The sequence below is a fragment of the Saccopteryx leptura genome, chromosome 2 (assembly GCF_036850995.1).
Source record: "Saccopteryx leptura isolate mSacLep1 chromosome 2, mSacLep1_pri_phased_curated, whole genome shotgun sequence".
Taxonomy (NCBI): domain Eukaryota; kingdom Metazoa; phylum Chordata; class Mammalia; order Chiroptera; family Emballonuridae; genus Saccopteryx; species Saccopteryx leptura.
The window spans coordinates 96392443-96419945 of NC_089504.1; the positions used below are offsets into that span (position 1 = coordinate 96392443).

General features: G+C 45.8%; 1 protein-coding gene across 2 annotated transcripts in view; it reads right to left on the reverse strand.

Annotated features, from left to right (window-relative positions):
• PTPDC1 (protein tyrosine phosphatase domain containing 1) overlaps positions 1-27503 on the reverse strand; it is a 91942-nt gene that overhangs the window by 50459 nt on the left and 13980 nt on the right. Inside the window, exon 2 of one of the 2 annotated variants that reach the window (XM_066368348.1) lies at positions 1901-1988. In XM_066368348.1, coding sequence (XP_066224445.1) covers positions 1901-1988 — 88 coding nt within the window. Of the gene's footprint in view, positions 1-1900; positions 1992-27503 lie in introns of both variants that reach the window. The other variant, XM_066368347.1, reaches the window with a different exon arrangement.

The following is a 27503-nucleotide window of genomic DNA, read 5'->3' on the forward strand; positions in this document are numbered from 1 at the left end:
GGACCTCCACACACAGGCGATGCTCTACCACTGAGCCAACCAGCCAGGGCCTCAAAGCTAGTTCTTGATAAATTTTCTATTTCCCTTTAAAAATAATTTAAATACTTTACTTACATATCCCTAATTAATTTTTCCCATGATTCATTAGTAAACATTTAAGCTTTCTATTTACTGATTTTAGAGAGAGAGGAAGGGAGGGGGAGAGAGAGAAAGAGAGAAAGAGAGAGACATTGACTTGTTCCATTGGTTGATTCCCTGTGTGTACTCTGAGTTGGGGTTGAGCCTGCAACCTTGGCATATTGGGATGGTGCGCTTACCAACTGAGCTATCTGTCCAGGGCCTTGTTAGTGAACATTTAAAAAAGTATTTCCCATCCCAGTGGGAATGTTACCCCAATAAAGAATAACTGACTACCTTTATACATGAGATGCACTTTGAAAAAGTTAGCTATAAATTCATTTTTTTATTTTTCAGATTTTTTTTTCAAGATTAAAAATGAGCTACATATATAGGATGAGGACAATGTTAATTAAAAAGATGGTTTCGGGAAAGGCAAAAATCAGCTTACCTAGTGGATCACAATAGAGGTGTTACAACCTTCCTGGAGGTGTCTGGAAATGTGTAGGACTTTTGATTCTCACTGTAATTTGGAGACATTACTGGATTCAGTTATGGCGAGGCAGGGATACTAAATGTCTTCAGTGCTGGGGCTCTCCCACACAATGAAGAGATGCCCCACCTCTAAAGCCAACAGAATCTCCGGTGAGAAACACTAAGAGGAAACATTCCTACATAAGAAAAGGTCTATCTGACTTTTCCACTTGTTAGCTAGAGAGTTACTTAGGGAAAACACATCATTCTATAATGGAAGCAGCAAGAAGACACCATTATTGCATTTGTTTTAGATAGCACTTCTTTCTAAACCAGGGAAACTATCATACAGTAAGTCTGGTACATATTGATAAAAGCTATCCATAAATGGTAGTGACCAGCAGTATTGGTCGTCAGACACAGCACAGACAGAACAAGGAAGACCTAAGAAGGTCACTATGGAAAGCACAGGTTTTCCTGGTGAAAGAGAGCGCCCTCTGGTGGAGTGGTTATATCCCAACAAGTGCACAATCAACTCAGAACCAATTACTCTCAGCATTGAACTTCAATCCCTTTAGATCTGTACTCCTTTACCTTTCCTTATTTATCTAATCCATACTTAGGGGAGAAATCCTGCAAAATTTCCTATATTGTAGAACTAAAGTGCACTTGGGCAAAATCCAGAGTGGGCAGTAAGAAAATCATGCAAGGGGTATTGTAAAAAAAAAAAAAAAATTACTCAGCATCTCTTGGCTGACTGCAGTGCCAAAGAGGTGCAAAATCAAGGCGTGCTTCCAGCTTAGAACTTATAACTGTAAGAAAGAGTGAGGGGCAAGAGGCAGTGAAAGTCCAAGTCAGAGAGCCCTTCCTTTGGGGGTACCACGTGAAAAATCAGAACTGTGGGACGGTAACTGAGGGAGACCAAAAACCGGGAGAAGCCGGGATAGTGTGCTTCTGAGTGTGGTTTACAAGTGACACTGCAAGTAACCAAAGAAAGATATGACAGTTTGGTTCACAAGTAGGTATTTGATGAGATGAACAAATGGATAACTTCAGTCTAAGAATAATGCAGAAGACATTGTTTTTAACATTATTCTTAACAGGTCAAGATTAATATTCAGGATTCTGAGAAGGAATTTCAACATGTATAAAATGGTCAGGCAGAAATAAACAAAAGGCCACAAGTAGTTCTGGCAAGTTGGGATTCCAATATGAAGAATCACGTCTTTTCTCTAATGTCCATTCGCACAGTTTTATTAAACTCTAGTTTGCACAAAGAGACAAAAAAAGTATATTAAAGAATGATTACCTTTCACATTGGCAGGATGCCCACTGTAATTCACCAAAGTGGAATATGGTTGTTCATCCTGAGGCAAGACTCCAGCAGCCATGGTTGTCTGCTGGGATAAAAAAAAAAAGTATTTTTTGAAAGTTTGCCTATGGGATGCGCATTTCCCCCCACACACACTGATTTGAGAGAGAGATAGGAAGACAGACTGAGAAACTGTGAGAGAGACACATAGAAAAAGAGAGGGGGGAAAGGGGGGGGGCATCAATTCACTGTTCCATTTAGTTGTGCACTCACTGATTGCTTTCATATATCCCTGACCATGGATTAAACCTACAACCTTGGTGCACCGGGACGATGAGCCAGGGCCATATGAGATACTATTTACTAAATCATCTACAATGTGTTAGACTTTTGCTGTCTAACACAGTAGTCATTAGTGGCTACTGAGTACGTCAAATGTGGCTAGTACTGATTTGAGATGTGCTGTAGGTGTAAAGTACAAGATTTTGAAGACTTACAAAAACAAAGAATGCATAGTGTCTCACAAATACTGTAATTTTTTTCATTCATCTTACATTGAAATATTGATATATTGAGTTAAATAAAATACATTAAAATAAATTTTCTCTGATCTTTTAAAATATATATTTTTATTCTTAGTGAGAGAGACAGAGAGAGGAACAGCTAGAAGACAGACAGGCAAGAAGGGAGAGAGATGAGAAGCATCAATTCTTCGTTGCGGCACCTTGGTTGTTCATTGATTGATTGCTCATATGTGCCTTAACCAGGGGGCTACAGCAGAGCGAGTGACCCCTGGCCCAAGCCAGCAACCTTGGGCTCAAGCCAGTGACCTTGGGCTTCAAGCCAGCAACCTCATGCTCAAGTCGGTGAGCCTGTGCTCTAGCCTGATGAGCCCTTGTTTGAGCTGGCGACCTTGGGGTTTTAAACTAAATCCTCTGTGTCTCAGGCATACTATCCACTGCGTCACCGCCTGGTCAGGCTGATCCTTTATTTTATTTATTTATTTAATTTTTTTTTACAGAGACAGAGAGAGAGTCAGAGAGAGGGATAGATAGGAACAGACAGACAGGAACAAAGAGAGATGAGAAGCATCAATCATCAGTTTTTTGTTGTGACACCTTAGTTGTTCATTGATTGCTTTCTCATATGTGCCTTGACCATGGGCCTTCAGCAGACTGAGTAACCCCTTGCTCAAGCCAGCAACCTTGGGTCCAAGCTGGTGAGCTTTGCTCAAACCAGATGAGCCCGCGCTCAAGCTGGCGATCTCAGGGTCTCGAACCTGGGTCCTCCGCATCCCAGTCCGACGCTCTATCCACTGCGCCACTGCCTGGGCAGGCATCAGGCTGATCCTTTTAATTTTTAATCCTGCTAGTAGAAAATCTAAAATTGAATATGTGGGTCACATGAGAGTTGACAGCAGACACTGGGCAGTGCTGTGCCAAATAGTAAAGACATTTTAGAGGAAAATAAGACCTACTTTCCCTTATACATTCATAGTCTGTCAGGAAGATAAAAAGTAGACACAAATAATGTTAGTATATTCTTTTTTTTTTTTTTTTTTTTTAATTTTTTTTTAATTTATTTATTTATTTTAGAAAGGAGAGAGTGGGGGGGAGAGACAGAGAGGAGAGAGAGAAGGGGGGTAGGAGCAGGAAGCATCAACTCCCATATGTGCCTTGACCAGGCAAGCCCAGGGTTTCGAACTAGCGACCTCAGCATTTCCAGGTCGATGCTTTATCCACTGCGCCACCACAGGTCAGGCATGTTAGTATATTCTTAGTGCCACAAAACAGGCATAGACAAACAAGTGGGCTGTCCAACTTTAGGGTGGCTGCAACATATCAAGGAAAATTTGGAATTTGAACTGGGCTCAAGGAGTAACATTTATTGTGGACTTGGTAGCATTCTGGGCAACTAAACGGAACCCTTCATTTTGTGTGTGTGTGACAGAGAGAGGGACAGATAGGGACAGACAGACAGGAAGGAGAGAGATAAGAAGCATCAACTTTTTGTTGCAACACCTTAGTTGTTCATTGATTGCTTTCTCATATGTGCCTTCACTGGGGGGCCACAGAAGAGTGAGTAACCCCTTGCTCAAACCAGTGACCTTTGGGCTCAATCTAGAGACCACGGAGTAATGTCTATGATCCCATGCTCAAGCCAGAGACCCCCAAGCTGGTGAGCATGTGCTCAAGCCAGTGACCTCGGGGTTTTGAACCTGGGTCCTCTGCGTCCCAGTTCAATGCTCATCCACTGCGCCACTGCCTGGTCAGGCAGAACTCTTCATTCTTTACTAATTCAGTTAAGTAGGGTTTACAAAATTTATATGACTTTCATCTAGTTAAATTATATGACTAAGTGATTGTAGTGTCACTATGGTTTCCATTGAGGAAAATTAAGTAAATCATTTTATATGTCAAAAAAGCAAAAATCATCACTGTAAGGTGGTCAGCAATGGAGGAAGGTCACATGAGGAACCCAGACCCGGGAACTTTAGCTGGAGCTGCCCACACTCATGCACACCAAAAGAAACTTCCCAGGAGTCCCTTGGAAAAGAGCGACTGTTCATCAGCCAGTGAGATTTCACCACGTCATATTAGCTCGACCACCCTAAAGACCCTTTAAATATTCCCCACGCAAGTCACCCCATGCGACTTCCCTGGCCTCTGTCCCTGGGACCAGGGAACATCATCGGGCGGGATGTGCTCTGTATTCAATAAAGCTTTTGCTTATCCACACTTCGTGGCTTCACCCCTTCTTTCTTCCCTGGTGGGGAAAAATACCTTACATTTGGTGCCGAAACCCGGGAGGAGTCAGAAGTCCGCAAGGACCGCTCCTCTCCCCTTCCACTCCGAGAAGAACCAGGACCTCCGACCTTCCACCCACTTTGGCACACAGTGCAGTAAGTCCCCTGCCTCCAGCTTCCCCTAAGTTCTTTCCACCAAGACTCCCTGTCCGAAACCGCAGCTGCGTCAGGGACCTCTTTTCCGTTCCGTTCCGAGTGCGTGTGTGCCCGTGGAGACGTCCCGAGCACATCCACTTTACTTATCCGTCCAGTGGCAGAGCTTGGGGGGATACCAATTCTCAACTCTGACCACTCTGAGGACTGAGGGTGGCCGTGGGGCACAGGAATCTAAACCTAATCCAAAAACACTCCTGAAGTTGCCTTATCCGGAATCTCCCCCTCCCTAAAGAAGAAGAAACTGTTCTTCTTCTCTGCTGTGGCCAGGCCACAGAACCCACTGGATAATCGAACCAGGTAGCCTCCTGAAGGGACTTTCGGTTTTAACACCCTCACCATTTTAACTATCGCCAAAAGAGCTGGGAACTGGTTGAGATCCCTTACATTCAGGGCTTCTAGTTATTTGCGCTCCTGTCCTAATCTCTGTGCTGCCTATTCTATGTGCAGACCCTTTCTAGCCAGAGAAACCTCACCTAAACCCTCTGCTCCAAATCTTTCCTCCTTCACCCGACTCCCAACTCTCTCCCACTCCTGCTTGACCCCCAGGGGTGCCACTCTCTTGGGACCCCTCTCTGGTCCCTCTGCAGACCTCTTTCACTCGGATCTCTTCCCTCCAGAAAGCCCCCCCATCCTTCGCAGGATCCTGTTACTTAATCACTGCAAATACCAGTCTCTCTTTCTCCTCCCCTGCTGGCCAAGGGCCCCTCTCTTCTCCACTGTGTTCTTAAGCCCCTCCTCTGTCAGGCCATTCTCAGCCAGCCATTGGCCCTTATACCGGTTTGCAGGATGCCCAACCCTAATTTTCTTACAGGAAGGCCTGGCCCTGTCCTACCTCTGGCTCCAGCGTTTCTGGCTGGATCTGGGTGCTGGGCTCCCCAAGAGCCCCCCTCCTTTTATTCTAACCCCCAAACCCCTATCTGGGACCTGTTAACATGGCATTTAAAGTTTTTAATGGTCCCAACTAGTAAAAATAGGCCAAGGCTACTTGCCAGGCTCGCATGCAGCGAAGGTAACGATCCAAACCCAGACTCTTGTGGCAGCCCTGAGGTTGGCAGAGCAACAGGGGCAAGGCACAGGAAGTGCCCAACCCAAGTCCAAGCCACAAAGAGGAATCCCACCAGCAGCTTGCTTTAAGTGTGGCAAGCAGGGTCACTGGTCCCGGCAGTGCCCCTGCTCATGGCTGCCCACTGAGCCCTGCCCTAATCATAAATAGCCCGGTCACTGGCAGAGTGGTTGCCCCCTTTGGGCAGCAGGCTCATCCTCAGCGCCTCTATGTGGAGGACAAGCCACTCAGATGGGAGGCCAAGCTAGCCAGATGGGCCCACTGCTCGAACTCCTAGACCTCATGGACAGCTGACACAGCCTGAACTCAGAGACCCCCATCATCCTCACCAAACCCCAGGGCAATGCTGCAGGAATGGGTATTTCTTGTGGACATGGGAGTTGCCTTCTCTGTTTGCCATCACACTCTGGACCTCTAGTTCCCTCACAGGTCACAATTATGAGAGTGCATGGGGCCCCTTCCTTTCCCCTTCTAACGCCACTCCTGACATGCAGTTTTTCCCCTTCATATGCCACTCCTGGCATACAGTTTTGCCTCAAGTTTGCTGGCTCATTTGCTGGCCCCTACCCATCTCCAGCTCACCAAAAGGCTGGACCCTGCAGATCTCTCCCTATTACTCCTCTTTTTTAAAAAAATTCTTACAGGACTACACCCGTGAAGTTTCTCCAGTCACAGCCTAACAGATGTTCCTCCCAACTCCCCTCAAAGTCACCACCTGCCGATCTCCCCCTCCCCAGGATGCCCCTAATCAGCAGGAAGTAGCCAGACGAATACGCGGCGCCCCTAATTAACACAAAAGATCGGAATGTAAGGTGGTCAGCAATGGGGGAAGGTCACGTGAGGAACCCAGACTCGGGAACTTTGGCTGGGGCCGCCCACACTCATGAGTGCCAAAAGAAACTTCCCAAGAGTCCCTTGGAAAAGAGTGACCATCTGCCAGCCAGTGAGATTTCACCACGTCACATTAGCGCGACCACCCTAGAAACCCTTTAAATATTCCTCACGTGAGTCACCCCATGCGACTTCCCTGGCCTCTGTCCCTGGAACCAGGGAATATCGTCAGGCGGGATGTGCTCTGTACTCAATAAAGCTTTTGCTTATCCACACTTCATGGCTACGCCCCCTCCTTCTTCCTCAGCGGGGAAAAATACCTTACAACCACCCTTCTTAAGCTCTTACTAAGTGTCAGACTGTGAAATGAGAAACATGTATTGGTCTCTGCCTGATTCCTGACACAGAGCAACTAAACCTTTATAAATCCCTATGTGATAAGAGCACTGATGTAGGAGACCCTCTGTCCATACTTAAAGAAATGCTGTCAAAATCATTAGATTCTATACAGCAATCATGGTAGCAAAATCTGAGGAGGGAAATCTAAGTATATGAGTTAACCTACGTAAGCTATATAAATACTTTTACATTCACGAATAATACTGATCACAAAAATTAGGGGTATTTTATCGCTTCATATTCGTTTTGAAGTATCCCCTAATTTTTGTGAGCAGTGTATGTTTATTCCATGCCAAGCACTGTTCCAGATACTTTATATATCCTAACTCATATAATCTATATATCATAACTCATACAATCCTCATCACAGTGCTATTAAATGAGTACTACTACTATTCTCATTTTAAAAAATAGAGTTTATTTTTTTAGAGCAGTTTTAAGTTCTTAGCAAAACTGAGTGGAAGGCACCGAGATTGCCCTATATCCCTCCTGCCCCACCCCCACATGCTCAGCTGCCTCTGCTATCGACTGGCCTGGACTCAGAGACATGCCCTGCTAGATGGTACATTTATTACAATCAATGAAACTGCACTGACACATCATCTGTACCCAAACTCCACAGTTTAGATTAGGGTTCACTCTTGGTGCTGGACATTCTACGGATTTCAGCAATTGTACAATGACTTGTATCCACCATTACAGTACTGCAGAGTAGTTTCACTGCCCTAAACCTCCACTGTGCTCAACTTTGTCATCCCTCTCCTTCCACTGTTCTCCTCAGCAACCACTGATCTTTCTAGTGTTTCCATAGTTCTGCCTTTTCCAGAACGTCATAAAGATGGGATCACACAGTATTTAGCCTTTTCAGATTGGCTTCTGTTGGGCAGATAAAATATATTATGTTCACTTTGTTAAAGATGGCGCTGCCCACGTGGAAGCCCCTCTCCCAGGTGATGATATTAGTTGCCCTTATGCTTGGAATGGGCGTAATTATATTAATGTGTGTTGGGGGCAGGCTGTGGGCAGGCAGGATCCTTGTAGCCTGGGGCTTGGTTTTAGGACTAAGCCTTTCCCACGCTTTTTGATGTGGGGTGGTGCACTCTCATGAGGAATCCCATCATGCCTCAGAGAAGTGACTTTGTATTAGAGACTTCCCTATTTGAATATTGGATTAAAGGTTTGGATTTCTACACTATAAAGTGGGGCAGACCGAGAGCTTGCTCTCTCTTGGTTCCTGAGATTGGCATTAGAGGAGAAGGCAGAGAGGAGAGCAGAAAAGGCCACGTGGAGGAGGCCAGAAGAAGCAGCCAAGATGGTGGAGTGCTGAGTGAGAAGTCAGTTTGTGCAGGGAGAAGGAAGGAAATGAGGAACAGAGGTGAATAAGTCTGGTGAGCTAGGAATCTTTGATTCTAGGAAACTCGGATAAGTCAGTGGCTTTGTGAGCACTGAATGAGTTGGTTTTGGAGCCCAGTGTGTGTTTTTACTTGCCCACTGGGTGCAAGCTAGGATTAAAGATGATGGTCCAACAGTTCTTGGCTCCATTGTTTCATTACAGTCTGTCCAAATCTAATGCGAACCTGCATGGGCCAGGCAGCTGTGATGGTGGCCGTGGCTACTGGCTTCACAGCTTCTATCACTTAAATGTTAATACATATTTAAGATTCCTCCATGTCTTTTCATGGCTTGATAGCTTTTTTTTTTTTTTTTTAGTTTGGAATACTATCCCACTGTCTGAATATGTCACAATTTATTAATTTACCTACCGAAAAATATTTGTTGCTCCCTAGTTTTGGCAATTATGAATAAAACTGCTATAAACATCTGTATACAGGTTTTTGTGTAAACATACATTTTTCAGCTCCTTTGGGTATTCACCAGGGAGCATGAATGCTGGGTTGGGTCATATGGTATGGACTTGTTTAGTTTTACACATTATTCCTATTTCACAGATTAGGAAACTGAGGCAAAGAGAAGTCAAATAATTTGCCTGAAGTCACATAGCTGTGAAGCAGTAGAGATGGGATTTGAAACCCCACATAATTCAGCTCCAGAGTTTGTACTCTTGACCCAGGGGTCTCCAAACTATGGCCTGCAGGCCGAATGCGGCCCTGAGGCCATTTATCCGGCCCCCGCTGCACTTCTGGAAGGGGCACCTCTTTCATTGGTGGTCAGTGAGAGAAGCACAGGAGCACAGGAGTACTGTATGTGGCAGCGCCGCAAAACGCGGCATTGCTCACGTACAGTACTATTTCCGGTGACATGGGATGCACGCGTCAGGGCTCCAGAAGCACGTCACATGACACACATACTGTCTGCGGCTGCGGCGCCCCACATCACCGGAAGCAGTGTGAAATAACAGCAGAAGTAGGAAGAAAGGCAAAGCACTATAACCATTAATACACAGTACAATAGCCCCCATACTCCCCCAAATGTACAACAACATAATGGCCCCTATAACCTCCCTTTGCCCAAAAGTCTCCCCCCACATTACTACACACCATGTTTCCCCTATTATAAGACCTTGTCTTATATTAATTTTACCCCCAAAAGACGGGGGCTGTCTTATGTTTAGGAGGTATCTTATAATAGGGGAAACATGCAGCAGTAGGCTTCCCACAGAAGAGGCACACCGCTGCTGCTACAGATGTCCAGGACACTGTATGCACAGTGTCACAGGCTGATCACCGCCATCCCTGATTGCAGCACTGGAGGTGGTGCTGGGCCTGTGACACTGTATACCGCGGTCTGGGATAGCGGAGGCTGCAGCGCTGGCTGTGATGGGCCTGTCACACCTTGCACAGGCCCATCACCGCCACCACTATACCGGGCAGCAGTATACACAGTGCGGAACCCCCTCCCCCAGATCGCCGCTCACCATGCTGACGTCTTCCATTGTGCAACCACATAATCTTTTGTGCGGCGCCTCGTTCTCATTCAGTTACTCTCAGAACAAGGGGCCACACAAAGGATTATGTGGCTGCACAATGGAAGATGTCAGCATGGTGAGCGGCAATCTGGGAAGTGGAGGGAAGAGGTTCTGTACTGTATATACTGCTGCCTGTATAGCGGTGGTGGTGATGGGCCTGTGCAAGGTATGATACCCTTCACAGCCAGCGCTGTTGCCTCCACTATCCCAGACAGCTGTATACACTGTATATGTGCAGTGTGCATAGGGATTTGTTCATAGTTTTTTTATAGTCCGGCCCTCCAACGGTCTGAGGGACAGTGAACTGGCCCCCTGTATAAAAAGTTCGGGGACCCCTGTCTTAACCACTACACATACAGCTTCTCAACAATAAAGGCCTCATGCTAAACAAAAGAAACTTGTTATTTTATGCATTTTAACTCAGCTACATTGGATTCTGCACCATTTATAATTCCCTCACTTGCAAGAAACTTTTCACATCTTCCTATTCACAGTAAGATTTTCAAATTTGTTCTGCTTTGTACAAAGAATTTGCTAATCCTCAATCCAAATCTTCATTCACTGGTATCCAAAAGACATATATTGAGAACAGAGGCCCTTATATACAAAATTTTAGCCTCCTCCCTCCTAACATAAACACAAATGCAGCCAGTCTGAACATAAGGTTATAAATCCCAAACAAATTTTCAACAGAGTTGTTAGCACTTACTAGGCACATTTATTAACATCTCTGAGACTATCTGCCCGGTGGTTGTTGAAAGATTACCTGAGAACCTGTATACAGACCTAAATTGAGCCTGACTCATAATTCAGTTTGTTCTCACTATAGCAGTCAGATCTTGTTAACTTCAGTGGGTCCTATCATCCCTCTCTTCAGAACCCCTCCAGTTTCCCTACTGACCATTGAAATCAACTCCCCTTCCGTTTCACTTTTCTTCTCAGGACTTACGAAAAAAAAACCAAAACACATCTAACACGTTATATAATTTACTTACTTATACCAATGTATTGTCTGCCTTCCCTTATGTTGGGCAAATAAGTTTGTGGAATTTGTGTTGTTCGGTTTTGCCCACTTTTATTAGAAATGGTGCTGCCCACATGGAGTGGCTGATTGCCTTCATGCTTGGGAAGGGACTTGGTTATACTAATGTGTGCTGGGGGAGGGCTTTCACACCGAAAAGTTTTAAAAGAAGGAGCTAGGAGGCTATTTTGGGGGAGAGAGGCCATGTGGTTGCAGAGGAGGCAGGGAGCAAGATGGAGGCGTGCAGAGGGGACTGAGTGAGGCCTTTGATTCTAGGAAAAAACTGGAGAAAGTCAGTGGCTTTGGGAGCCCTGAATGGTGGAAAGGGAAGTGTTTTCCTGCTGTATTTTCTTGCCCGCTGGTTGTGAGCAGGAATCAAGGATGGTGCACCAGTTCTTGGCTCCGTTGATTCATTACGATCTGTCCAAATTAAATGGGAACCTGCACAGGCCAGGCAGCTGTGATGGTGGTCGTGGCTACTGGCCCTACATCCTCCTAGAATGTAAGCTCCACAAAGGCACCATTTTCTGTCTGCCTTGTCAACTGTTTATTAACTGTTTATTATCTATCTCCAAAGACTTAACAGGGCCTGACACATAGTAGGTGCTCAATAAAGACCTGATGGATGACTACAAAAAAAAATTAATGTTCAATAAAAGGTAGCTGCCACCACCACCATTATCATTTAATATCTTTGAACCTCACTTTTTCATCTGCAGGGGAGGAGTAATAATCATGCCTTACCTCAGTGGTTTCCAACCCTTATGCTCTTGGGAACTGGTGAAAATAGGAGACTTATTTCAGAGACCGCTAAAGTATAAGTGAATTCGACTATGGTCATTATCGGGTCTACAATCTTCATACAACATCAGGTTGACTAACTCTTTCGCAGACTGGCACAGAATTTTCTGGCAGACGTAGAGGGGAGGGGGGACCTGCAGTTGAAAAACACTGCCTTACCTAATCGATGACATGACAGCACTACTATGCAAATACAAAACAGTCTTTTCCTTAATGTTGGAGGCTGTAGCTGACAGGGTCCTTGCAGTTTATATTTTGAGGTGTGGGGGACTGGCAGTAAGCTGACAGGCTGCCTAACTCCCAATCTTGCTTGATTAAGTTGCAAGTGATTAAGTTACTAAGGGCTAAGCTCTTTCCCCACACCTCCATGTTACCTGTGATGCCCGATTGTTTCTACTCATCCCATGTCCCTTGGAGAGACTGAAGGCAGTTTTCTTTTTATCCTTTGTTTTGTGAAGTTAAGATGTTATGGAGGGTGGAGAGTTTTCTGCACTTGGGAAAATTCTTGGGTTGCCTTGGAAATGTGACTTTGTATCAGAGATCTTGTTGATTTGCTAATGACTTTACCCTATAAATAAAGCGGTTTGGGGGTGGAGACTCGCTTTTGCAAGCTCTGCATTGCAAAGAGACCTCCTGATCCCACCCTTTTTCTCTGAGTTTATTTCTTCATTCCACACCATTCTCTCTCACAACCTGGACAATTACTAGCCAGCTGGTCCACGGCACCTTAACTTAGTTTTACTTATCATGTTCAACTTGTTGCTGATCTTCAACCTGACAAATCTGTGTTCCTTCTAATTCCCTAAAGGGTTAATTTGTGTTCTTTTCTGACAGACATATATTGTGACAATAGCTGCAAACAGCCCCAATTCTCTCTCCTTTAGAATGCCTTCCTTGATGTCAATCACACATTTATTCATCTCGCCTCCAGGAAGGGCTGACTGAAAATTTATTCAGTGGCTCGGTGCTGTAAAACATAGTTTCCTACTACTACAGTAGAATTTGTCCTTAAAGAATTAAAGCACTCCTATGATTCTTTATGTAGTAAAACAGAATTCTTTTAAACTGAAATGTCCTCACCTCTGAATCTGTAATCTGAAATAAATTACAGAACTATATAAAATCCCTTTTCTCCTCATATCACCCCCAAGGCAGTCAGGCAACATTTAAAAAACACCTTTCCTTTTTTTCAGTTCCCTCCCATACTCAGTTCCTACCAGGTAAGTCCTCAGGGAAAGCACCGAGGGAGGGATGCCCTGAAGATGCATGTCTGGCAGCCCACTACTGACTTCACAAGCTTCTGTAATCTCACACCTTAAATACACCTTAGGGAGGGCCCCACTCTCAGGAGACTTGTCACACCACAGGGAAAAACAATGCCAGGGCAAGATCCTTGGGATTTCATCATTTAAAGAAATATGCTCTTGGCTTATATTCTTTAGGAAACACATTATGACAAAACAGATGGGAAAAATGTTAACAGACAAAGCTGGTTTTCACAAGCAAGATTTCCACACTTTCTTGCTGTATGGCCAGTAGTTGCGAACATCGTCATTGCGGCCATGCACATGCAGGTTCTCACTGAATTCAGACAGACGGTAAAGAAACAGTGGAGACAAAAATTGGTGGGCCTTTCCTTTATTAAAGTCTCGCACCAGCTGACGAGCACCACATAGGGAAAACACTTCCCTTTCACTCACTCAGAGCTCCCAAAGCTCTGATACATTCTCCGGTTCCACAACCAGGAGAATCTTCTCCAGTTTCTCCTAGAATCAAAGGCCCCCACAAGCCTCAGTAGGGCTCCCAAAGCCCCTCAGCTCTGGTTCCCCATCTGCACACCTTCTCTCTCTCTGCCAACATGGCTTCTTTCTCTGTAAAACTGGCTTCTTCTTCAGCACTCTGTATTCTCTCCTCTCTCACTCTGCAAACATGGCTTCTCTCTGCCTCTTCTCAAAACTTTCTGGCTCAAAAACCTCCTCCAACAAACATTAGCAAAACAATGGCCCTTCCCAAGCAGGAAGGTAATCTGCAATTTCACAGACATGTAACCAGCAGTGCCCAGTCCCCAATGCAAACTATAAGCGAGCAAACATAAAAATAGTATTTTACAAACTTATTTGACCAACACTTGCCTTTTCCCACGAACAGCCAGACCTGGCTAGTTCTTCTTACAGGTTTAAATCAAGCTCATGTCAGTGTCGCCACCAGATACTTACTTCTAAACTCATCAAGAGGTCAAAAATTCCTAACTCAACAGAACCACTGGAAGGGCTTTCTTAAAACCCAGACTACTGGGCCCTGCTCCAGAATTTCCACTCAGTCAGTCGTGGGGCTGAGAATTTGCATTTCTAGTTGGTTTCTAGTGATGCCCATGTTCTGAGAACCACCACATTAGGTAAGCAGTATGCATTTGTATAACAGTGGGTATTCATACAGGTTAGAGTGAGGATGTGGCTCCTTGATTCTGCTTAGCTTTCAAATTACAAAGCCTTTTTATAGTTCCTGAGCCAGTCTTCACAAAGTCTTCAAATACAGTGATACCTTGAGATACAAGCAGACCAACTTACAATTTTTTTTAAGATACAAGCTGTGACTTGGTCTGTATTTTTGTTTCAGATCTGAGCGAAATTCCGAGATACAAGTCGTGATTCGGGAAGCTGCTGCTAGTTGGTGTGTTGGTGCACAGGTCCAGTATCAGCAGCAAAACACCAGCATCTCGTTCTTTCTCACGTTACCCGCAGAATCAAGTTGAATCTCATGCGCTGTGTAAGGTCAGTGGATAATGGAGGAAGGTCACGTGGGTAAGTCAGGCCCAAGAAGTTTGGCTAGGACCACCCACAACCAAGTGCGCCAAAAGAAACTTCCCAGAAACCCTTTGGAAAAGAGCGACACCTCCATCAGCCAGTGAGATTTCACCACATCATATTAGCTCGACCACCCGAGGGACCCTTTAAATATCTCACACGGGTCACGCCTTGCGACTTCTCTGGCCTCCATCTTTTCTTGGGGCCAGGGAACCTCATTGGGTGGGAAGCGCTCTGTACTCAATAAAGCCTTTTATTATTCCACACTTCGTTGCTCCGGCCCCTTCTTTCTTTCTCAGTGGGGAAAAATACCTTACATGTTGTACTTGTTCTTGCATCATTTTTGCAATTTTTAATAACTTCTTTTGTGTGCTATCATGTGGCCGAAGAAAGTGAGTGTAAAGGACAGTGGTGAGAAGAAGAAGAGAATGATGTCAATAGAAGTAAAGCAAGAAATAATAGAAAAACATGAGCGTGGTGTACGAGTGATTAAACTGGCAAGGCTGTACGACCGCAATACATCTACAATTTGTACCATCCTTAAACAAAAGGATGCCATCAAAAGCACAAATCCAGTGAAAGGAACTACAATTCTGTCCCAATTAAGGACAAATATACATGAAGAAATGGAGAAGCTTTTGCTGGTGTGGGTGAAAGAGCTGGTAGGAGATACAGTGACAGAGACTGTAATATGCGAAAAGGCATGTATTATCTACGGCGACTTGAAGAAGAAAGAACCATCAACCTCAAAAGAGGCAGAAGATACATTTAAGGCAAGTCATGGCTGGTTTGAAATTTTCAAGAAGACATCTGGTATCCATTTGGTGGTGAGGCATGGTGAAGCTGTGAGTGCTGATATTAAGGCAGCTGAGGAGTAGACGCACATTTTGCTGTGATTATCGCAAAGGAAGGCTACATCCCCCAACAAGTGTTCAACTGTGATGAAACATGATTGTTTTGGAAAAAATGCCCCGGAGGACTTTCATCATTGCAGAGGAGAAGAAGCTGCCCGGCCATAAACCCAAGAGGGACCGTCAGACCCTTGCATTGTGTGCAAATGCTAGCGGTGACTATAAAGTAAAGTCACTGCTAGTGTATCATTCTGAAAATCCTCGAGCCTTTAAGACTCACAAGATTCTTAAAGAAAAACTGCAGGTTATGTGGTGTGCCAATGCTAGGGCATGGGTTATGTGGCAGTTTTTTATTGAATGGGTAAATCTTGTCTTTGGCCCTGCAGTGAAGACATATCTTCAAGAAAATAAACTCCCGATGAAAGCATTACTAATCCTTGATAATGCTCCAGCCCACCCACCTGGTCTTGAACATGACATTCTCAATGAGTTCAAATTCGTGAAAGTCCTCTACCTCCCACCCAACACAACTTCAATCTTGCAACCTATGGATCAGCAGGTCATTTCCAACTTTAAAAAGCTTTACACAATGCATTTGTTCTGCCGTGGCTTTGAGGTGACTGAGAATACAATTCTAACCCTTCGAGAGTTTTGGAAAGATCACTACAACATCGTGATATGTTTATGCATTATTGACTTGGCATGGCAAGAGGTTACAAGAAGAACCTTGAGCTTGGCATGGAAAAAGTTATGGCCCGATGTTGTTGCAGACAGGGACTTCGAAGGATTTGAACCAGAGACCAAGACTGAGGTAAAAGTGTTAGAGGAGACTGTGTCCCTTGAAAAGTCGATGGGTCTGGAGGTAGATGAGGGTGACCTAACCGAGCTCGTTGAGGAACATGAGGAGGAACTCTCAACCAAGGAGTTGAAGGAGTTACAGATGATGCAACATACAGAGCTTCTGCAAGAGATTAGTAGTGAGGAGGAGGTAGAGTAGGAGGAAGTGATTTCTACAAGTGAAATTAAAGACATACTGGCAATGTGGGAGAAGCTTTCAAGTTTCATTGAAAAGAAACACCCAGAAAAAGTTTCAACTGGTTGTGCTTCAGCACTTTTTTTTTTTTTTCTCTTTTTCTGAAGCTGGAAACGGGGAGAGGCAGTCAGACAGACTCCTGCATGCGCCCCACCGGGATCCACCCGGCACGCCCACCAGGGGCGATGCTCTGCCCACCAGGGGGCGTTGCTCTGCCGTGACCAGAGCCACTCTAGCGCCTGGGGCAGAGGCCAAGGAGCCATCCCAGCGCCCGGGCCATCTTTGCTCCAATGGAGCCTTGGCTGCGGGAGGGGAAGAGAGAGACAGAGAGGAAGGAGGGGGTGGGGGGTGGAGAAGCAAATGGGTGCTTCTCCTATGTGCCCTGCCGGGAATCGAATCTGGGTCCCCAACACGCCAGGCCGACGCTCTACCGCTGAGCCAACCGGCCAGGGCTACTTCAGCACTTTTTAATGACACTTATCACATTTCCGTAACATTTTAAAAGGCAGGCAAAAGCAAACCTTTTGGATAGATTTTTATTCAAAAGTCCTGCAAGTGAAAGTGCCAAAAGTGTAGCCAAAAAGGCAAAAACAGGTGATGAGTAAATGAAAAATATGTAATGTTAAGCTTAGGTTAAGTTTAAAGTTAAGAAATGCATTTTTTTTACAATTAAGTTTTTGTAGTTTCATTTTAAGTAAAGAAAGTGCAGTTTTAGTTTACATGTCTACAGTGCCTGCATCCCTTCCTCACTCCCTCCTCCTCCGCCATTCACTTCCGTTAGCCACACTCGCTGTCTTCAAGGTAAGAATACAGTACTAAATAACACTTTTTTCTTTTATTTCATATATTGGTAAAGTATACATGTGTGTTTCTTAATTAAAAACATGTCTTTTTTCATAATTTAGGGTGGTTTGGGATGTTTCTCAGGGCTGGAATGGATTAAATCTATTTCAGTTATTTTAAATGGGAAAAATTTGTTTGATATACAAGTTGACTGATTTACAAGTTCGGTTACAGAACGAATTAAACTCATATCTCAAGGTACCACTGTACATTAAGAAGCTCCACTTCACATCATCAACCAGATCTAGAAAGGGCCTCACATTCCTGGGTGAGGCCCGGGTAACTAATGTTCCTACTAAAATTCTATTTTAAAGTAAACACATCACCTAGAGTCAAGTCATTGCTATGCAGGGGATATCAGCAAGAAGGAAGACTCCCACACTAGCCACATTCTGGTCATAACATAACATATCATACTATTCTGAACACCATAACTTGTATTCATAACCAATAAATGTTTATTATCTAAATATTCCGTTACAAAAATGTATAAATACAGTGGTACCTTGACACATGAGTTTAATTCGCTTCATGGCTGAGCTCATGACTCAATTTGCTTGTGTGTCAAATTGAATTTCCTCATTTAAAATAACGGGAATGCAATTAATCCGTTCTAGCCCCCCAAAACCACACAATTTTTTTTTTGTTTTATATGCTTTTAAATAAGAAAATGTACGTTATAAATAAGAAATATACACACACCTATATACATAATGAGAGAATGTAAAGAAATAAACTGGTTTATGAAGTATATTTACCTTCAAGGTCAGGCAAAGATGCTGGTGGAGAGGGAGGATACATTAGCATAACAATGGCCCTTCTCAAACAGAAAGGTAATTAGCAACTTCACAGACACCTGACCCGCACCATTTTTAACAATAAAAGTGAAAAAACTCAGAAAATACTAATTTTACAAACTCATTTGCCCAACAATCATCATTTTCTTCACTGACTTTTGGCTTTTCCGCCACACTTTCCTCACTTTCACTTAGAGGCCATTTCAACAAAAACCTTTCCATGGAAGTTTGTTTCTTCCTCCCTTTCAGAAGAAACAGGCTATATCTAGTGGAGGGTGGCAGGAGCTCGTGATTCAAATATCCGCTTGTGACTTAAAGCAAAAAATCCCACGACTGACTGCTCATCTCTCAAATTGCTCATGATTTAAAATGCTCGTGTGTCAAAGTACCATTGTATTGTGGAAATACAACTATGTTCACCTTTTAATACATATTTTGTGACATACTGTTTAGAATTAGCTCAACATGAAAAGATTAAAATACTGGGTAGAGCAGGGTTAGTTATTCACTCTATCATTCCCATTTATTTATAGACTAGGAAGTATAAATAAGTAGATTTTCTACTTCTTTAATTCCTGAACTATTCCTCTAAGAGAAACTATTCCGTGAAATATATTTCAAGTGCTAGGGTTGTTAGGGGTTAAGATACTGTAGATAGCTAGAAGCTTAGTGTAAGGCCAGGGGTCACTGCTGTGGCCATGCAGATGTAGGTTCACAATGGATTCGGGCAGACTGTAAAGAGACTATGGAGCCAGAAAATGGTGGGCTATTTCATTTATTCTAGTCTCGTAACAGTGGACAAGCAAACAGGCAGGGAAGACTGCTCCCCTTTCTCCCACCTCAGGACCTTACCAGTCTCAGTATTCCCCACCCAAACAGGTCGGGCAGAAATCTCAGGGCCCCCAAGCCCCTCAGCTCTCTCTCTGAACTCTCCAGCTAAAACAGGCTGGGGGTGAAAAACCCCTTCTCCAACAAATAGCAAACAAGACCTTCCATAAAAGATACATAGAATGGTTGGTTTTAAGTAGTGGATTGAGTTCATGCATTAGCTTCCCCTTCCTCCTAATACCCTTATGAGAAGAAATTTGAAAAAGAGTAAGCCCACAGAGCAAGTAGTGTTGGCAAACAAGTTTGTAAAAGTGTTCTTTAGGTTTGCTCGCTTGTACTGGGGCAGCACCACGTGTGTATAGTCTGTGGAAGGCTGTGGGTGCTTGCCCTCAGGGTAGCAGATTGCAAATTGTGGATTGCCTACCTGCTTGGAGGGGCCACTGTTTGTTGGAGAAGGTTTTTCCCCCCCAGCCTGTTTTGCTGGAGAATCCAGAGGGAGAGAAAGAGTGCCGAGGGGCTTGGGAGCCCTGCTGAAGCTGGTGGGAGCCTGTTTGCTCTGTGAGTCTGGAAAATGAGTCCAGGTTGTAGAATCAGAGACCAAGCCGGGCTTGGGAGCCCTGAGGAAAGAGAAGCAGTTTTCCCTGCTTGTTTGCCCGTCCGCCTTTACGAAACTTTAATAAATGGAATGGCCCACCATTTTCTGGCTCCACAGTTCTTTTACTGTCTGCCTGAATCCAATGGGAACCTGCATGACAATAGCCACGGCCACTGGCCTCAAAAGTAGGGAGAGGTTATCAATGGACTAATTATCTCAGTAAACTTTTGGAAGAAAGCAGTAAGTAAAGAAAAAAATAAAGAGGCAACTAAACTGAACTGAGGAAGTTGTAACCCAGAATACAACTGTAAACATACTGCAGGGAGGCACCTCATCAGAAAAGGTGAGAGACAGTGAGATGACTACTAAGTGTTGAAAGAAACAGATGTTCAACCAAGAATTGTATATCCAGCTACACTCTTCTTGCAAAATAAGAAGAATTTAAGACGTTTCCAAATTTAAAAACAAATAATAAAGAAAAACCTGAGAGTATTTGTTGCTAACATAAACTGCCCTATAAGATACATGAAAGGGTTTCCTTCAGCTGAAATAAAAAACACTAAAAAGGGTAACTCAAATCCACACAAAGAAGACCAAAAACCTAACTAAGAAAGTATTATAAAAATACATTTAAATATAACTCTTTTCTTGACCTGTTTTAAGAGACAACTGCAGAAGGATTCTAAGATGGTGATGGTATAGGTGGACCAGTGGGGGTTCCAATGCCACCCCCTAGGACCAAACTGGAGCTACAACTAAATTTAAGAACAATCATCCTGAAATGAAGAGGAGTCTATAACCAAGGAGTCACAGAAGCAGCACATGGAGACTGGTATAAAGGACAGAGATGAGAAAAGGGTTGTTCCTGCTCCCAGGAGCAAGTGGGGACTGAGGGTCCAAAGGGGCATATTAGCTGTGGGGGAGGTTTGCCCTGAGAGCTGCGGGTCCTAATCCCCAAGCTGGACACCACAGCCTAGAGCACCAGAGACTAGAAGAGGGGTGCTGTGGGGCAGCTGTGATAGGCTTGCTCGCAGGTTTACCAGCTGCAAGCGCTTTGCTTGATTAGTGCGTGAGCACGTGGCAGACGCCCATGTACATGGCCTATATAAGGCTATGAGTGCTTCCCCTGGGCAGCGATTCTCCCAGATCGCTCTCCTGCCACCGTGCGGTGTGGTTTTCCTTGCTCCCTTGCCCTTACTGTGAATAGCAGATTTTCCTTTATTAGCTCTTTTCCTTTTATTGTTTATTTGCTCACCTGTCTTTGCTCGTCTCCAATAAACGGGTATGGCCTGACACTTTCTGGCTCTGCAGTTTCTCTACCGTCTGCCCGAATCCGATGCGAATCTGCCTGGCCTCAGCCACCAGCATTACAAGTGCACACAGCATTTGACTGTGAAAAGAGGTGATGTTTCCGTCTTCAAGAAAGACATGGGAGATCTCAGAGATGCAGGCACTCTCTTAAAGTGTCAACGCAGAAACTCTCATTCACAGCCACTTACCCTGGGCTCCAGTAGAGGGAGGGCTGAGAGAACTAGAATTGCCTCAGAAGAATGTGAAATTGGTGGCCTTCGGAAGAGACACCAGAATCCCTCTGCTGAGTCATTCTCCAATACCACAGTTCCCAATTTCCTTGGGCAAAGCAGTCGCCCCTCTGTGCAGCAATAGCTTGGGGGAAAGCAACTGCCCCACTGTAACGCCGGAGGCCGCGGCCAGGCAGGTTAACATTGGATTCGGGCAGAAGGTAGAGGAAGTGCGGAGTTGGAGAGGGTCAGGCCATACCCGTTTATTAGAGGCTCTCAAAGACAGGCAAGCAAATAAACAACAAAAGGGAAAGAGCGAATAAACAAAGGGAAATCTGCTATTCACAGTAAGGGCAAGGGAGCAAGGAAAACCGCACCTCACAGTGGTGGGAGAGCGACCTGGGAGAATCGCTGCCCAGGGGCAGCACCCGTAGCCTTATATATAGGCCATGCACACGTGCCTCTGCCAGTGCTCACACACTAATCAAGCAAAGTGCTTGCAGCTGGTAAACCTGCGAGCAAGCCTAACACAGCTGCCCCACATTCTATCCCTTTAGGACTGCTCACCTCACAATCTACGTGACAGGTTTCTTCCATGGTGGTCCCTGTATGAGGAGTGAGGTACATTACAAAAACCAAAACAGTATAGTCTACAGCAACAGAATTACAAAACACAGCTTTAGGCAAAATGATAGAGTGGTCAGTGGTACCAAGATAGGCAACTCTCTCCCTTCTGGCAGAATATAGGCCAGAGTTCTGTCTGCAGACAGCACAATAGCAGGTAACAGAGGCTGCTCCAGGCGGGCATACCAAACCTTATTGGCCAATACTCCAGGATCTGCTGGTTCAATGTGCAGCAAAATGGAAGAATTCATTATGGGCCATAAAGAAATTATAAAAGTGCCCTTCATAACTGTGAGGTCAGTTGGCAATGGGGGAAGGTCACGTGAGGAACCAGGCCCAGGAACTGGCTAGAACCTCCTACACCCATGCGTGCCAAAAGGAACTTCCCAGGAGCCCTTTAAAAAAGAACGCCAATGAAATTTTGCCACCTCATATCAACCCACCCACCCTACCGATGCTATAAATTATCCCCAAATAGGGGAGGCAGCGCAACTTCTCTGGCCCATTTTGCGGACCAGAGAACCTCGTCTGGGATGCGTTCTATATATAAAGCTTTTGCTATTCCACATTTGGTGGCTACGTCCTTTTCTTCCTTGGCGGGGAAATACCTTATATTTGGTGCAGAAACCCGGGAGAAGCTTGAAGCCTGCTGGGACAGCTCCTCTCCCCTTCCCTTCCGAGGAAGACCAGGACCTCCGATCTCCCACACACTTTGGCACATGGTGCGGTAAGTCCCCTGCCTCCCCTCAGTTCTTCCCACCGAGACTCCCTGTTCGTAATCGCAGCTGCATCAGGGGCCTCTTATCCTTTCTGAGTGCATGTGTGCCTGTGGAGGCGTTCCGGACACACCCACTCTACCTATCTGGTGACCAGAGCTTGAGTTGCGGGATGCCAATTCTCATCTCTGATCACCCCAAGGCCGAGGGTGGCCATAGAGGCACAGGAATCTAAACCTGACTCAAAAACATTCCTGGAGTGCCTTATCCGGAATCTCTCCCTCCCTAAAGAAGAAAAAACTGATCTTCTCTGATGTGGCCGGGCCACAGAACCCACTGGATAATAGAACCAGGTGGCCTCCTGAAGGGACTTTCGATTTTAACACCCTCACGAATTGATTGCCAAAGAACTGGGAAATGGTTGGAGATCCCTTACATTCAGGGCTTCTATTGGGTTGGGGAATAAGTTCGTAGCGTTTTTACTGAAGACTTTTATTTAAACAAAAAACAATAATTATATCAATAAGTTAATTATATATTCGCCATTGCTGTTTACAATCTCTTCCCACCTCTCGACCAATTTGTTGATGCCGTTCCACCAGACATCGCCTGGTCTGGTGTCAAAGAAGTTGTTGAGCCAGTTTTTAAGGACCTCTTTGTTATCGAAGGTAACACCCTCCATATGGTTTGACAGGGAGCTGAAAAGATGGTAATCCATCGGTGCAAGGTCGGGAGAATACGGCGGATGCTGAAGGACCTCCCATTTGAGCTCTTGAAGTGCGGCTTTGACGACTTGTGCAACATGGGGCCTGGCGTTGTCGTGAAGGAGTATGGTTTGACCATGTCGATCAGGTCTTTTCAGTCGAATAGCCTCATTCACGCGGTGTAGCTGGGCAATGTAGAGCTCCTTGTTGACCGTGGCATTCTTTTCAAGCATTTCCCAGTTCTTCATCAAATTCAGAAGGCCTTCCACTGCGGCACGTGTCATCAACGTCAAAGTCGCCATTTTTGAACTTTGCAAACCATTTCCGTGCTGTAGACTCGCCTATGACACCTTCTCCATACACGTCGCAAATGTCCCAGGCTGCTTCGGCAGCTTTTTGACCTCGATGAAAAGCAAAGAAGAACAGGTGTCGAAAATGTTGATTTTTGCCTCCTGGGTATTCCATTTCTAAGCCTCAAAACTAATAAAAAATTAAATAACTAAAAAATACAATTAACATAGTTTTGTAGAGCAGAAAGAGTTTTATCGAATGAATACTTACCCTTTGCCAAACAGCAAACAAATCGTTGTAAAAGAAAATATAAAAACGCTACGAACTTATTCCCCAACCCAATAGTATTTGTGTTCCTGTCCTAATCTCTGTGCCGCCTGCTACATGGCACAGGCCCTTTTTGGCCAGAGAAACCTCCACTCCTGATCTTTCCTCCTTCACCGACTCCCTTGAGGAACTCTCTTCCCCTCCTGCCCAACCCCCAGGGGCGCCCCTCTCTTGGGACCCCTCTCTGGTCCCTCTGCAGACCTATTCCGCTTGGGTCTCTTCCCTCCAGGAAGCCCCCCTTCTTTGTTGGCCAGGAGCCCCTCCCTTCTCCTCTGTGTTCTTAAGCCCCTCCCCTGTCAGGCCCTCCTCCACCGGCCATTGGCCCTCACCCGGGTTTGCAGGACTCCTGACCCCACAGCCCAGCCTCGGTCTTCTTGTAGGAAGGCCTGGTGCTGTCCTGCCTCTGGCTCCGGCATTTCCAGCTGGATCTGGGTGCCAGGCTCCCTAGGAGCCCCCCTCCTCTTATTCTCAGGCCCCAAACCTCTATCTGAGACCTGATGAACATGGCATTTAAAGTCGGGAGGAAAAGGCCGAGGCTGCTCGCCAGACCCGCATGCAGCAGAAGGTAACACTCCAAACCCAGACTCTTGAGGCAGCCCTGAGGCCGGCAGAGCAACAGGGGCAAGGCATAGGAGGTGCCTGACCAAGTCCGGACTGCAAAGAGGAACCCCACCAGAAGCTTGCTTTAAATGTGGCAAAGAGGGTCACTGGTCCCGGCAGTGCTCCTGCCCGAGGCCACCCACTATGCCCTGCCTTAACTGCAAACAGCCTGGTCACTGGCAGAGCGATTGCCCCCTTTGGGCAACAGGCGCTTCCTCAGTGCCTCTACATGGAGGATAAGCCACCCAGATGGGAGGCCAAGCCAGCCAGGCGGGCCCATTGCTCAAACTCCTAGGCCTCACAGACGACTGACATGACCTGGACTCAACCCCCATCACCCTCGTCGACCCCAGGGTAATGCTACAAAAGCGGACAAGTCAATCTTATTTCTTGTGTACATGGGGGCTACCTTCTCTGTTTTGCCATCACACTCTGGACCTCTAGTTCCCTCACAGGTCTGTTATGGGAGTGGATGGGACCCCTTCTTTTCTCCTTCGCACACCACTCCTGACTTGCAGTTTGGACAGAATCCCCTTTTTGCACTCCTTCAGATTCTTTCTTTCCTCGATCTAATAGGCTTCTTTCAACACTGAATTCCCAACTTTGCTCTCTTAGCTAAACGCCCCTCCTCTTGCCACCTACTTCCCCTTTCTCTCTTTACTCCGCCATCTTCTCAGGGAACACGTGGACTGGACCCTTCCTCCCATAGGGGGTCCAGATGAAGCACACCCAACGGCCCCCCTCCAGCCAGGAGACAGGGTTCTTCTGAGGGAACTCCAGCCTGGCTCCCTTCAGCACAGGTGAACGGGACCCCATACGGTAATATTGACTACTCCTACTGCAGCCGAGCTCCTAGGGCAAACGCCTCAAGCTTGGCCCCATGCAGGACTGCTGGCAGTTGGAACCACTGGGCCCTACCCATTTCCGACTCACTAAAAGGTTGGGCCCTGCAGATCCCTTTATTGCTCCTGTCCCTCTACCAGGAACCTGCACCCAGAGTGAGTTAAAGCAGGAAGCAATGCTGTTCAATGCTGGCCATCTACAAGAGAAGCTGCACAAGGACCTCTCCTCCTACAACCCGCTTAACTCCTGGTGGCAGTCACCCATCCTCACCTGGATTGCCTCTATCCTAGGTCCTCTTCTAATTATCAGCATATTACTCCTATTTACTCCTCTTTTTAAAATTCTTACAAGACCACATCCGCGAGGTTTCTTGAGTTACGTTCAACCACATGTTCCTACACCCATATAGGCGACTCCCCTCAGAGCCAGCACCTTCCAACCTCCCTTCCTCATGATGCCCCTAAACAGTAGAAAGTAGCCAAATAGCGGTGCCCCTATCTAACAAAAAAGGTCGGAATGTGAGATTGGTTGGCAAGGTCACGTGAGGAACCAGGCCCGGGAACTTTGGCTGGAACCGCCCACATCCATGCACGCCAAAAGAAACTTCCCAGGAGCCCTTTGAAAAAGAACGACTGTCAGCCAATGAAATTTTGCCACCTCATCTCAACCCGCCCACCCTACTGATGCTATAAGTCAGGGGTCCCCAAACTATGGCCGCGGGCCGCATGCGGCCCCCTGAGGCCATTTATTCAGCCCCTGCTGCATTTCCGGAAGGGGTACCTCTTTCATTGGTGGTCAGTGAGAGGAGCACATTGACCATCTCATCAGCCAAAAGCAGGCCCATAGTTCCCATTGAAATACTGGTTAGTTTGTTGATTTAAATTTACTTGTTCTTTATTTTAAATATTGTATTTGTTCCTGTTTTGTTTTTTTACTTTAAAATAAGATATGTGCAGTGTGCATAAGGATTTGTTCATAGTTTTTTTTTATAGTCCGGCCCTCCAACGGTCTGAGGGACGGTAACTGACCCCGTGTGTAAAAACTTTGGGGACCCCTGCTATAAATTATCCCCAAATAGGGGAGGCAGCGCGACTTCTCTGGCCCGTTTTGTGAACCAGAGAACCTCGTCTGAGATGCGTTCTGAATAAAGTTTTTGCTATTCCACATTTGGTAGCTACGCTCTTCTTTCTTCCTCAGCGGGAAAATACCTTACAATAATGCTGTCTCCCTGAGCACTCCGGATTACACACTTCTACCTTAGGCAGCCAGGAGCTGGTTGCCCAAGGAGTTAACTAGAGGTCCACCTCTAGCCCCTTACCCCATGGTTCCAACAAGGCCACCCATCATAAGTGGGAGACCTGTACAGTGCAGGGCCATGTTTGTTGAAGCCATTGGCCTTTAAGGAGGGCTGTTGGGGCAGACAAAAGCACGTTGCCCTGCTGTCCAAAGCCTGGCTTGAGCAAAGCCTTGGAGTGTATATGCAACCGGATGGGAGCAGCTGTCCAGTGCCGGAGGACCTCTACTGGAGCTGCCCCCATCCATCCCGGTCGAGGTCTCTCTTTCAATATTTGGAGTACCGAGTACTGGCCACAACCGGCATATCCATTCAGTAAGGGAGCTAGTGCCCCCCTCCTGTCGCAGTCCCTACTTTAAGAGTCCATTATACCACTCAGTGATACCAGCAGTCTGTGCGTGGTAGGGGACATGGTACTTCCAGTACACCTATAGGTCTTGAGCCCATTCCCTCACAATAGAACCCATGAAATGGGTACCATTGTCACTTTCAAGGACCAGCGACCACCTGTACGCAGCACTCAGGCAGTCCAGAGCCTATATGACTGCTCTTTGGTCTGGGTTATGGGCAGGGTAGGCAGCAAGCAGACCAGTGGCAGTATCTACACATGTGACTGCATACTGGTACCCATCCGACTTTGGTAAAGGTCTAATGGTGTCTGTCTGCCACCGTGTCAGTGGAACACGACCTCTCTGGATCTGGCTAGCTAATGTCAGCTGTCTCTGTGGGTGCTCCTCAGAACACACTGCACATTGCTCACAGGCTGCAAGTACCTCTGCATAGGACACAGGCAAGTTCCATGCCTTAACAGTAGCCCACATAGTTTTTTGTCCCATATGGAGCAGATGCTGGTGGAGCCACTACACCATGTCACCTGCAGATGCAGTATCCAACCATCACACCCTTGCTAAAGTGTCTGCCTAATCA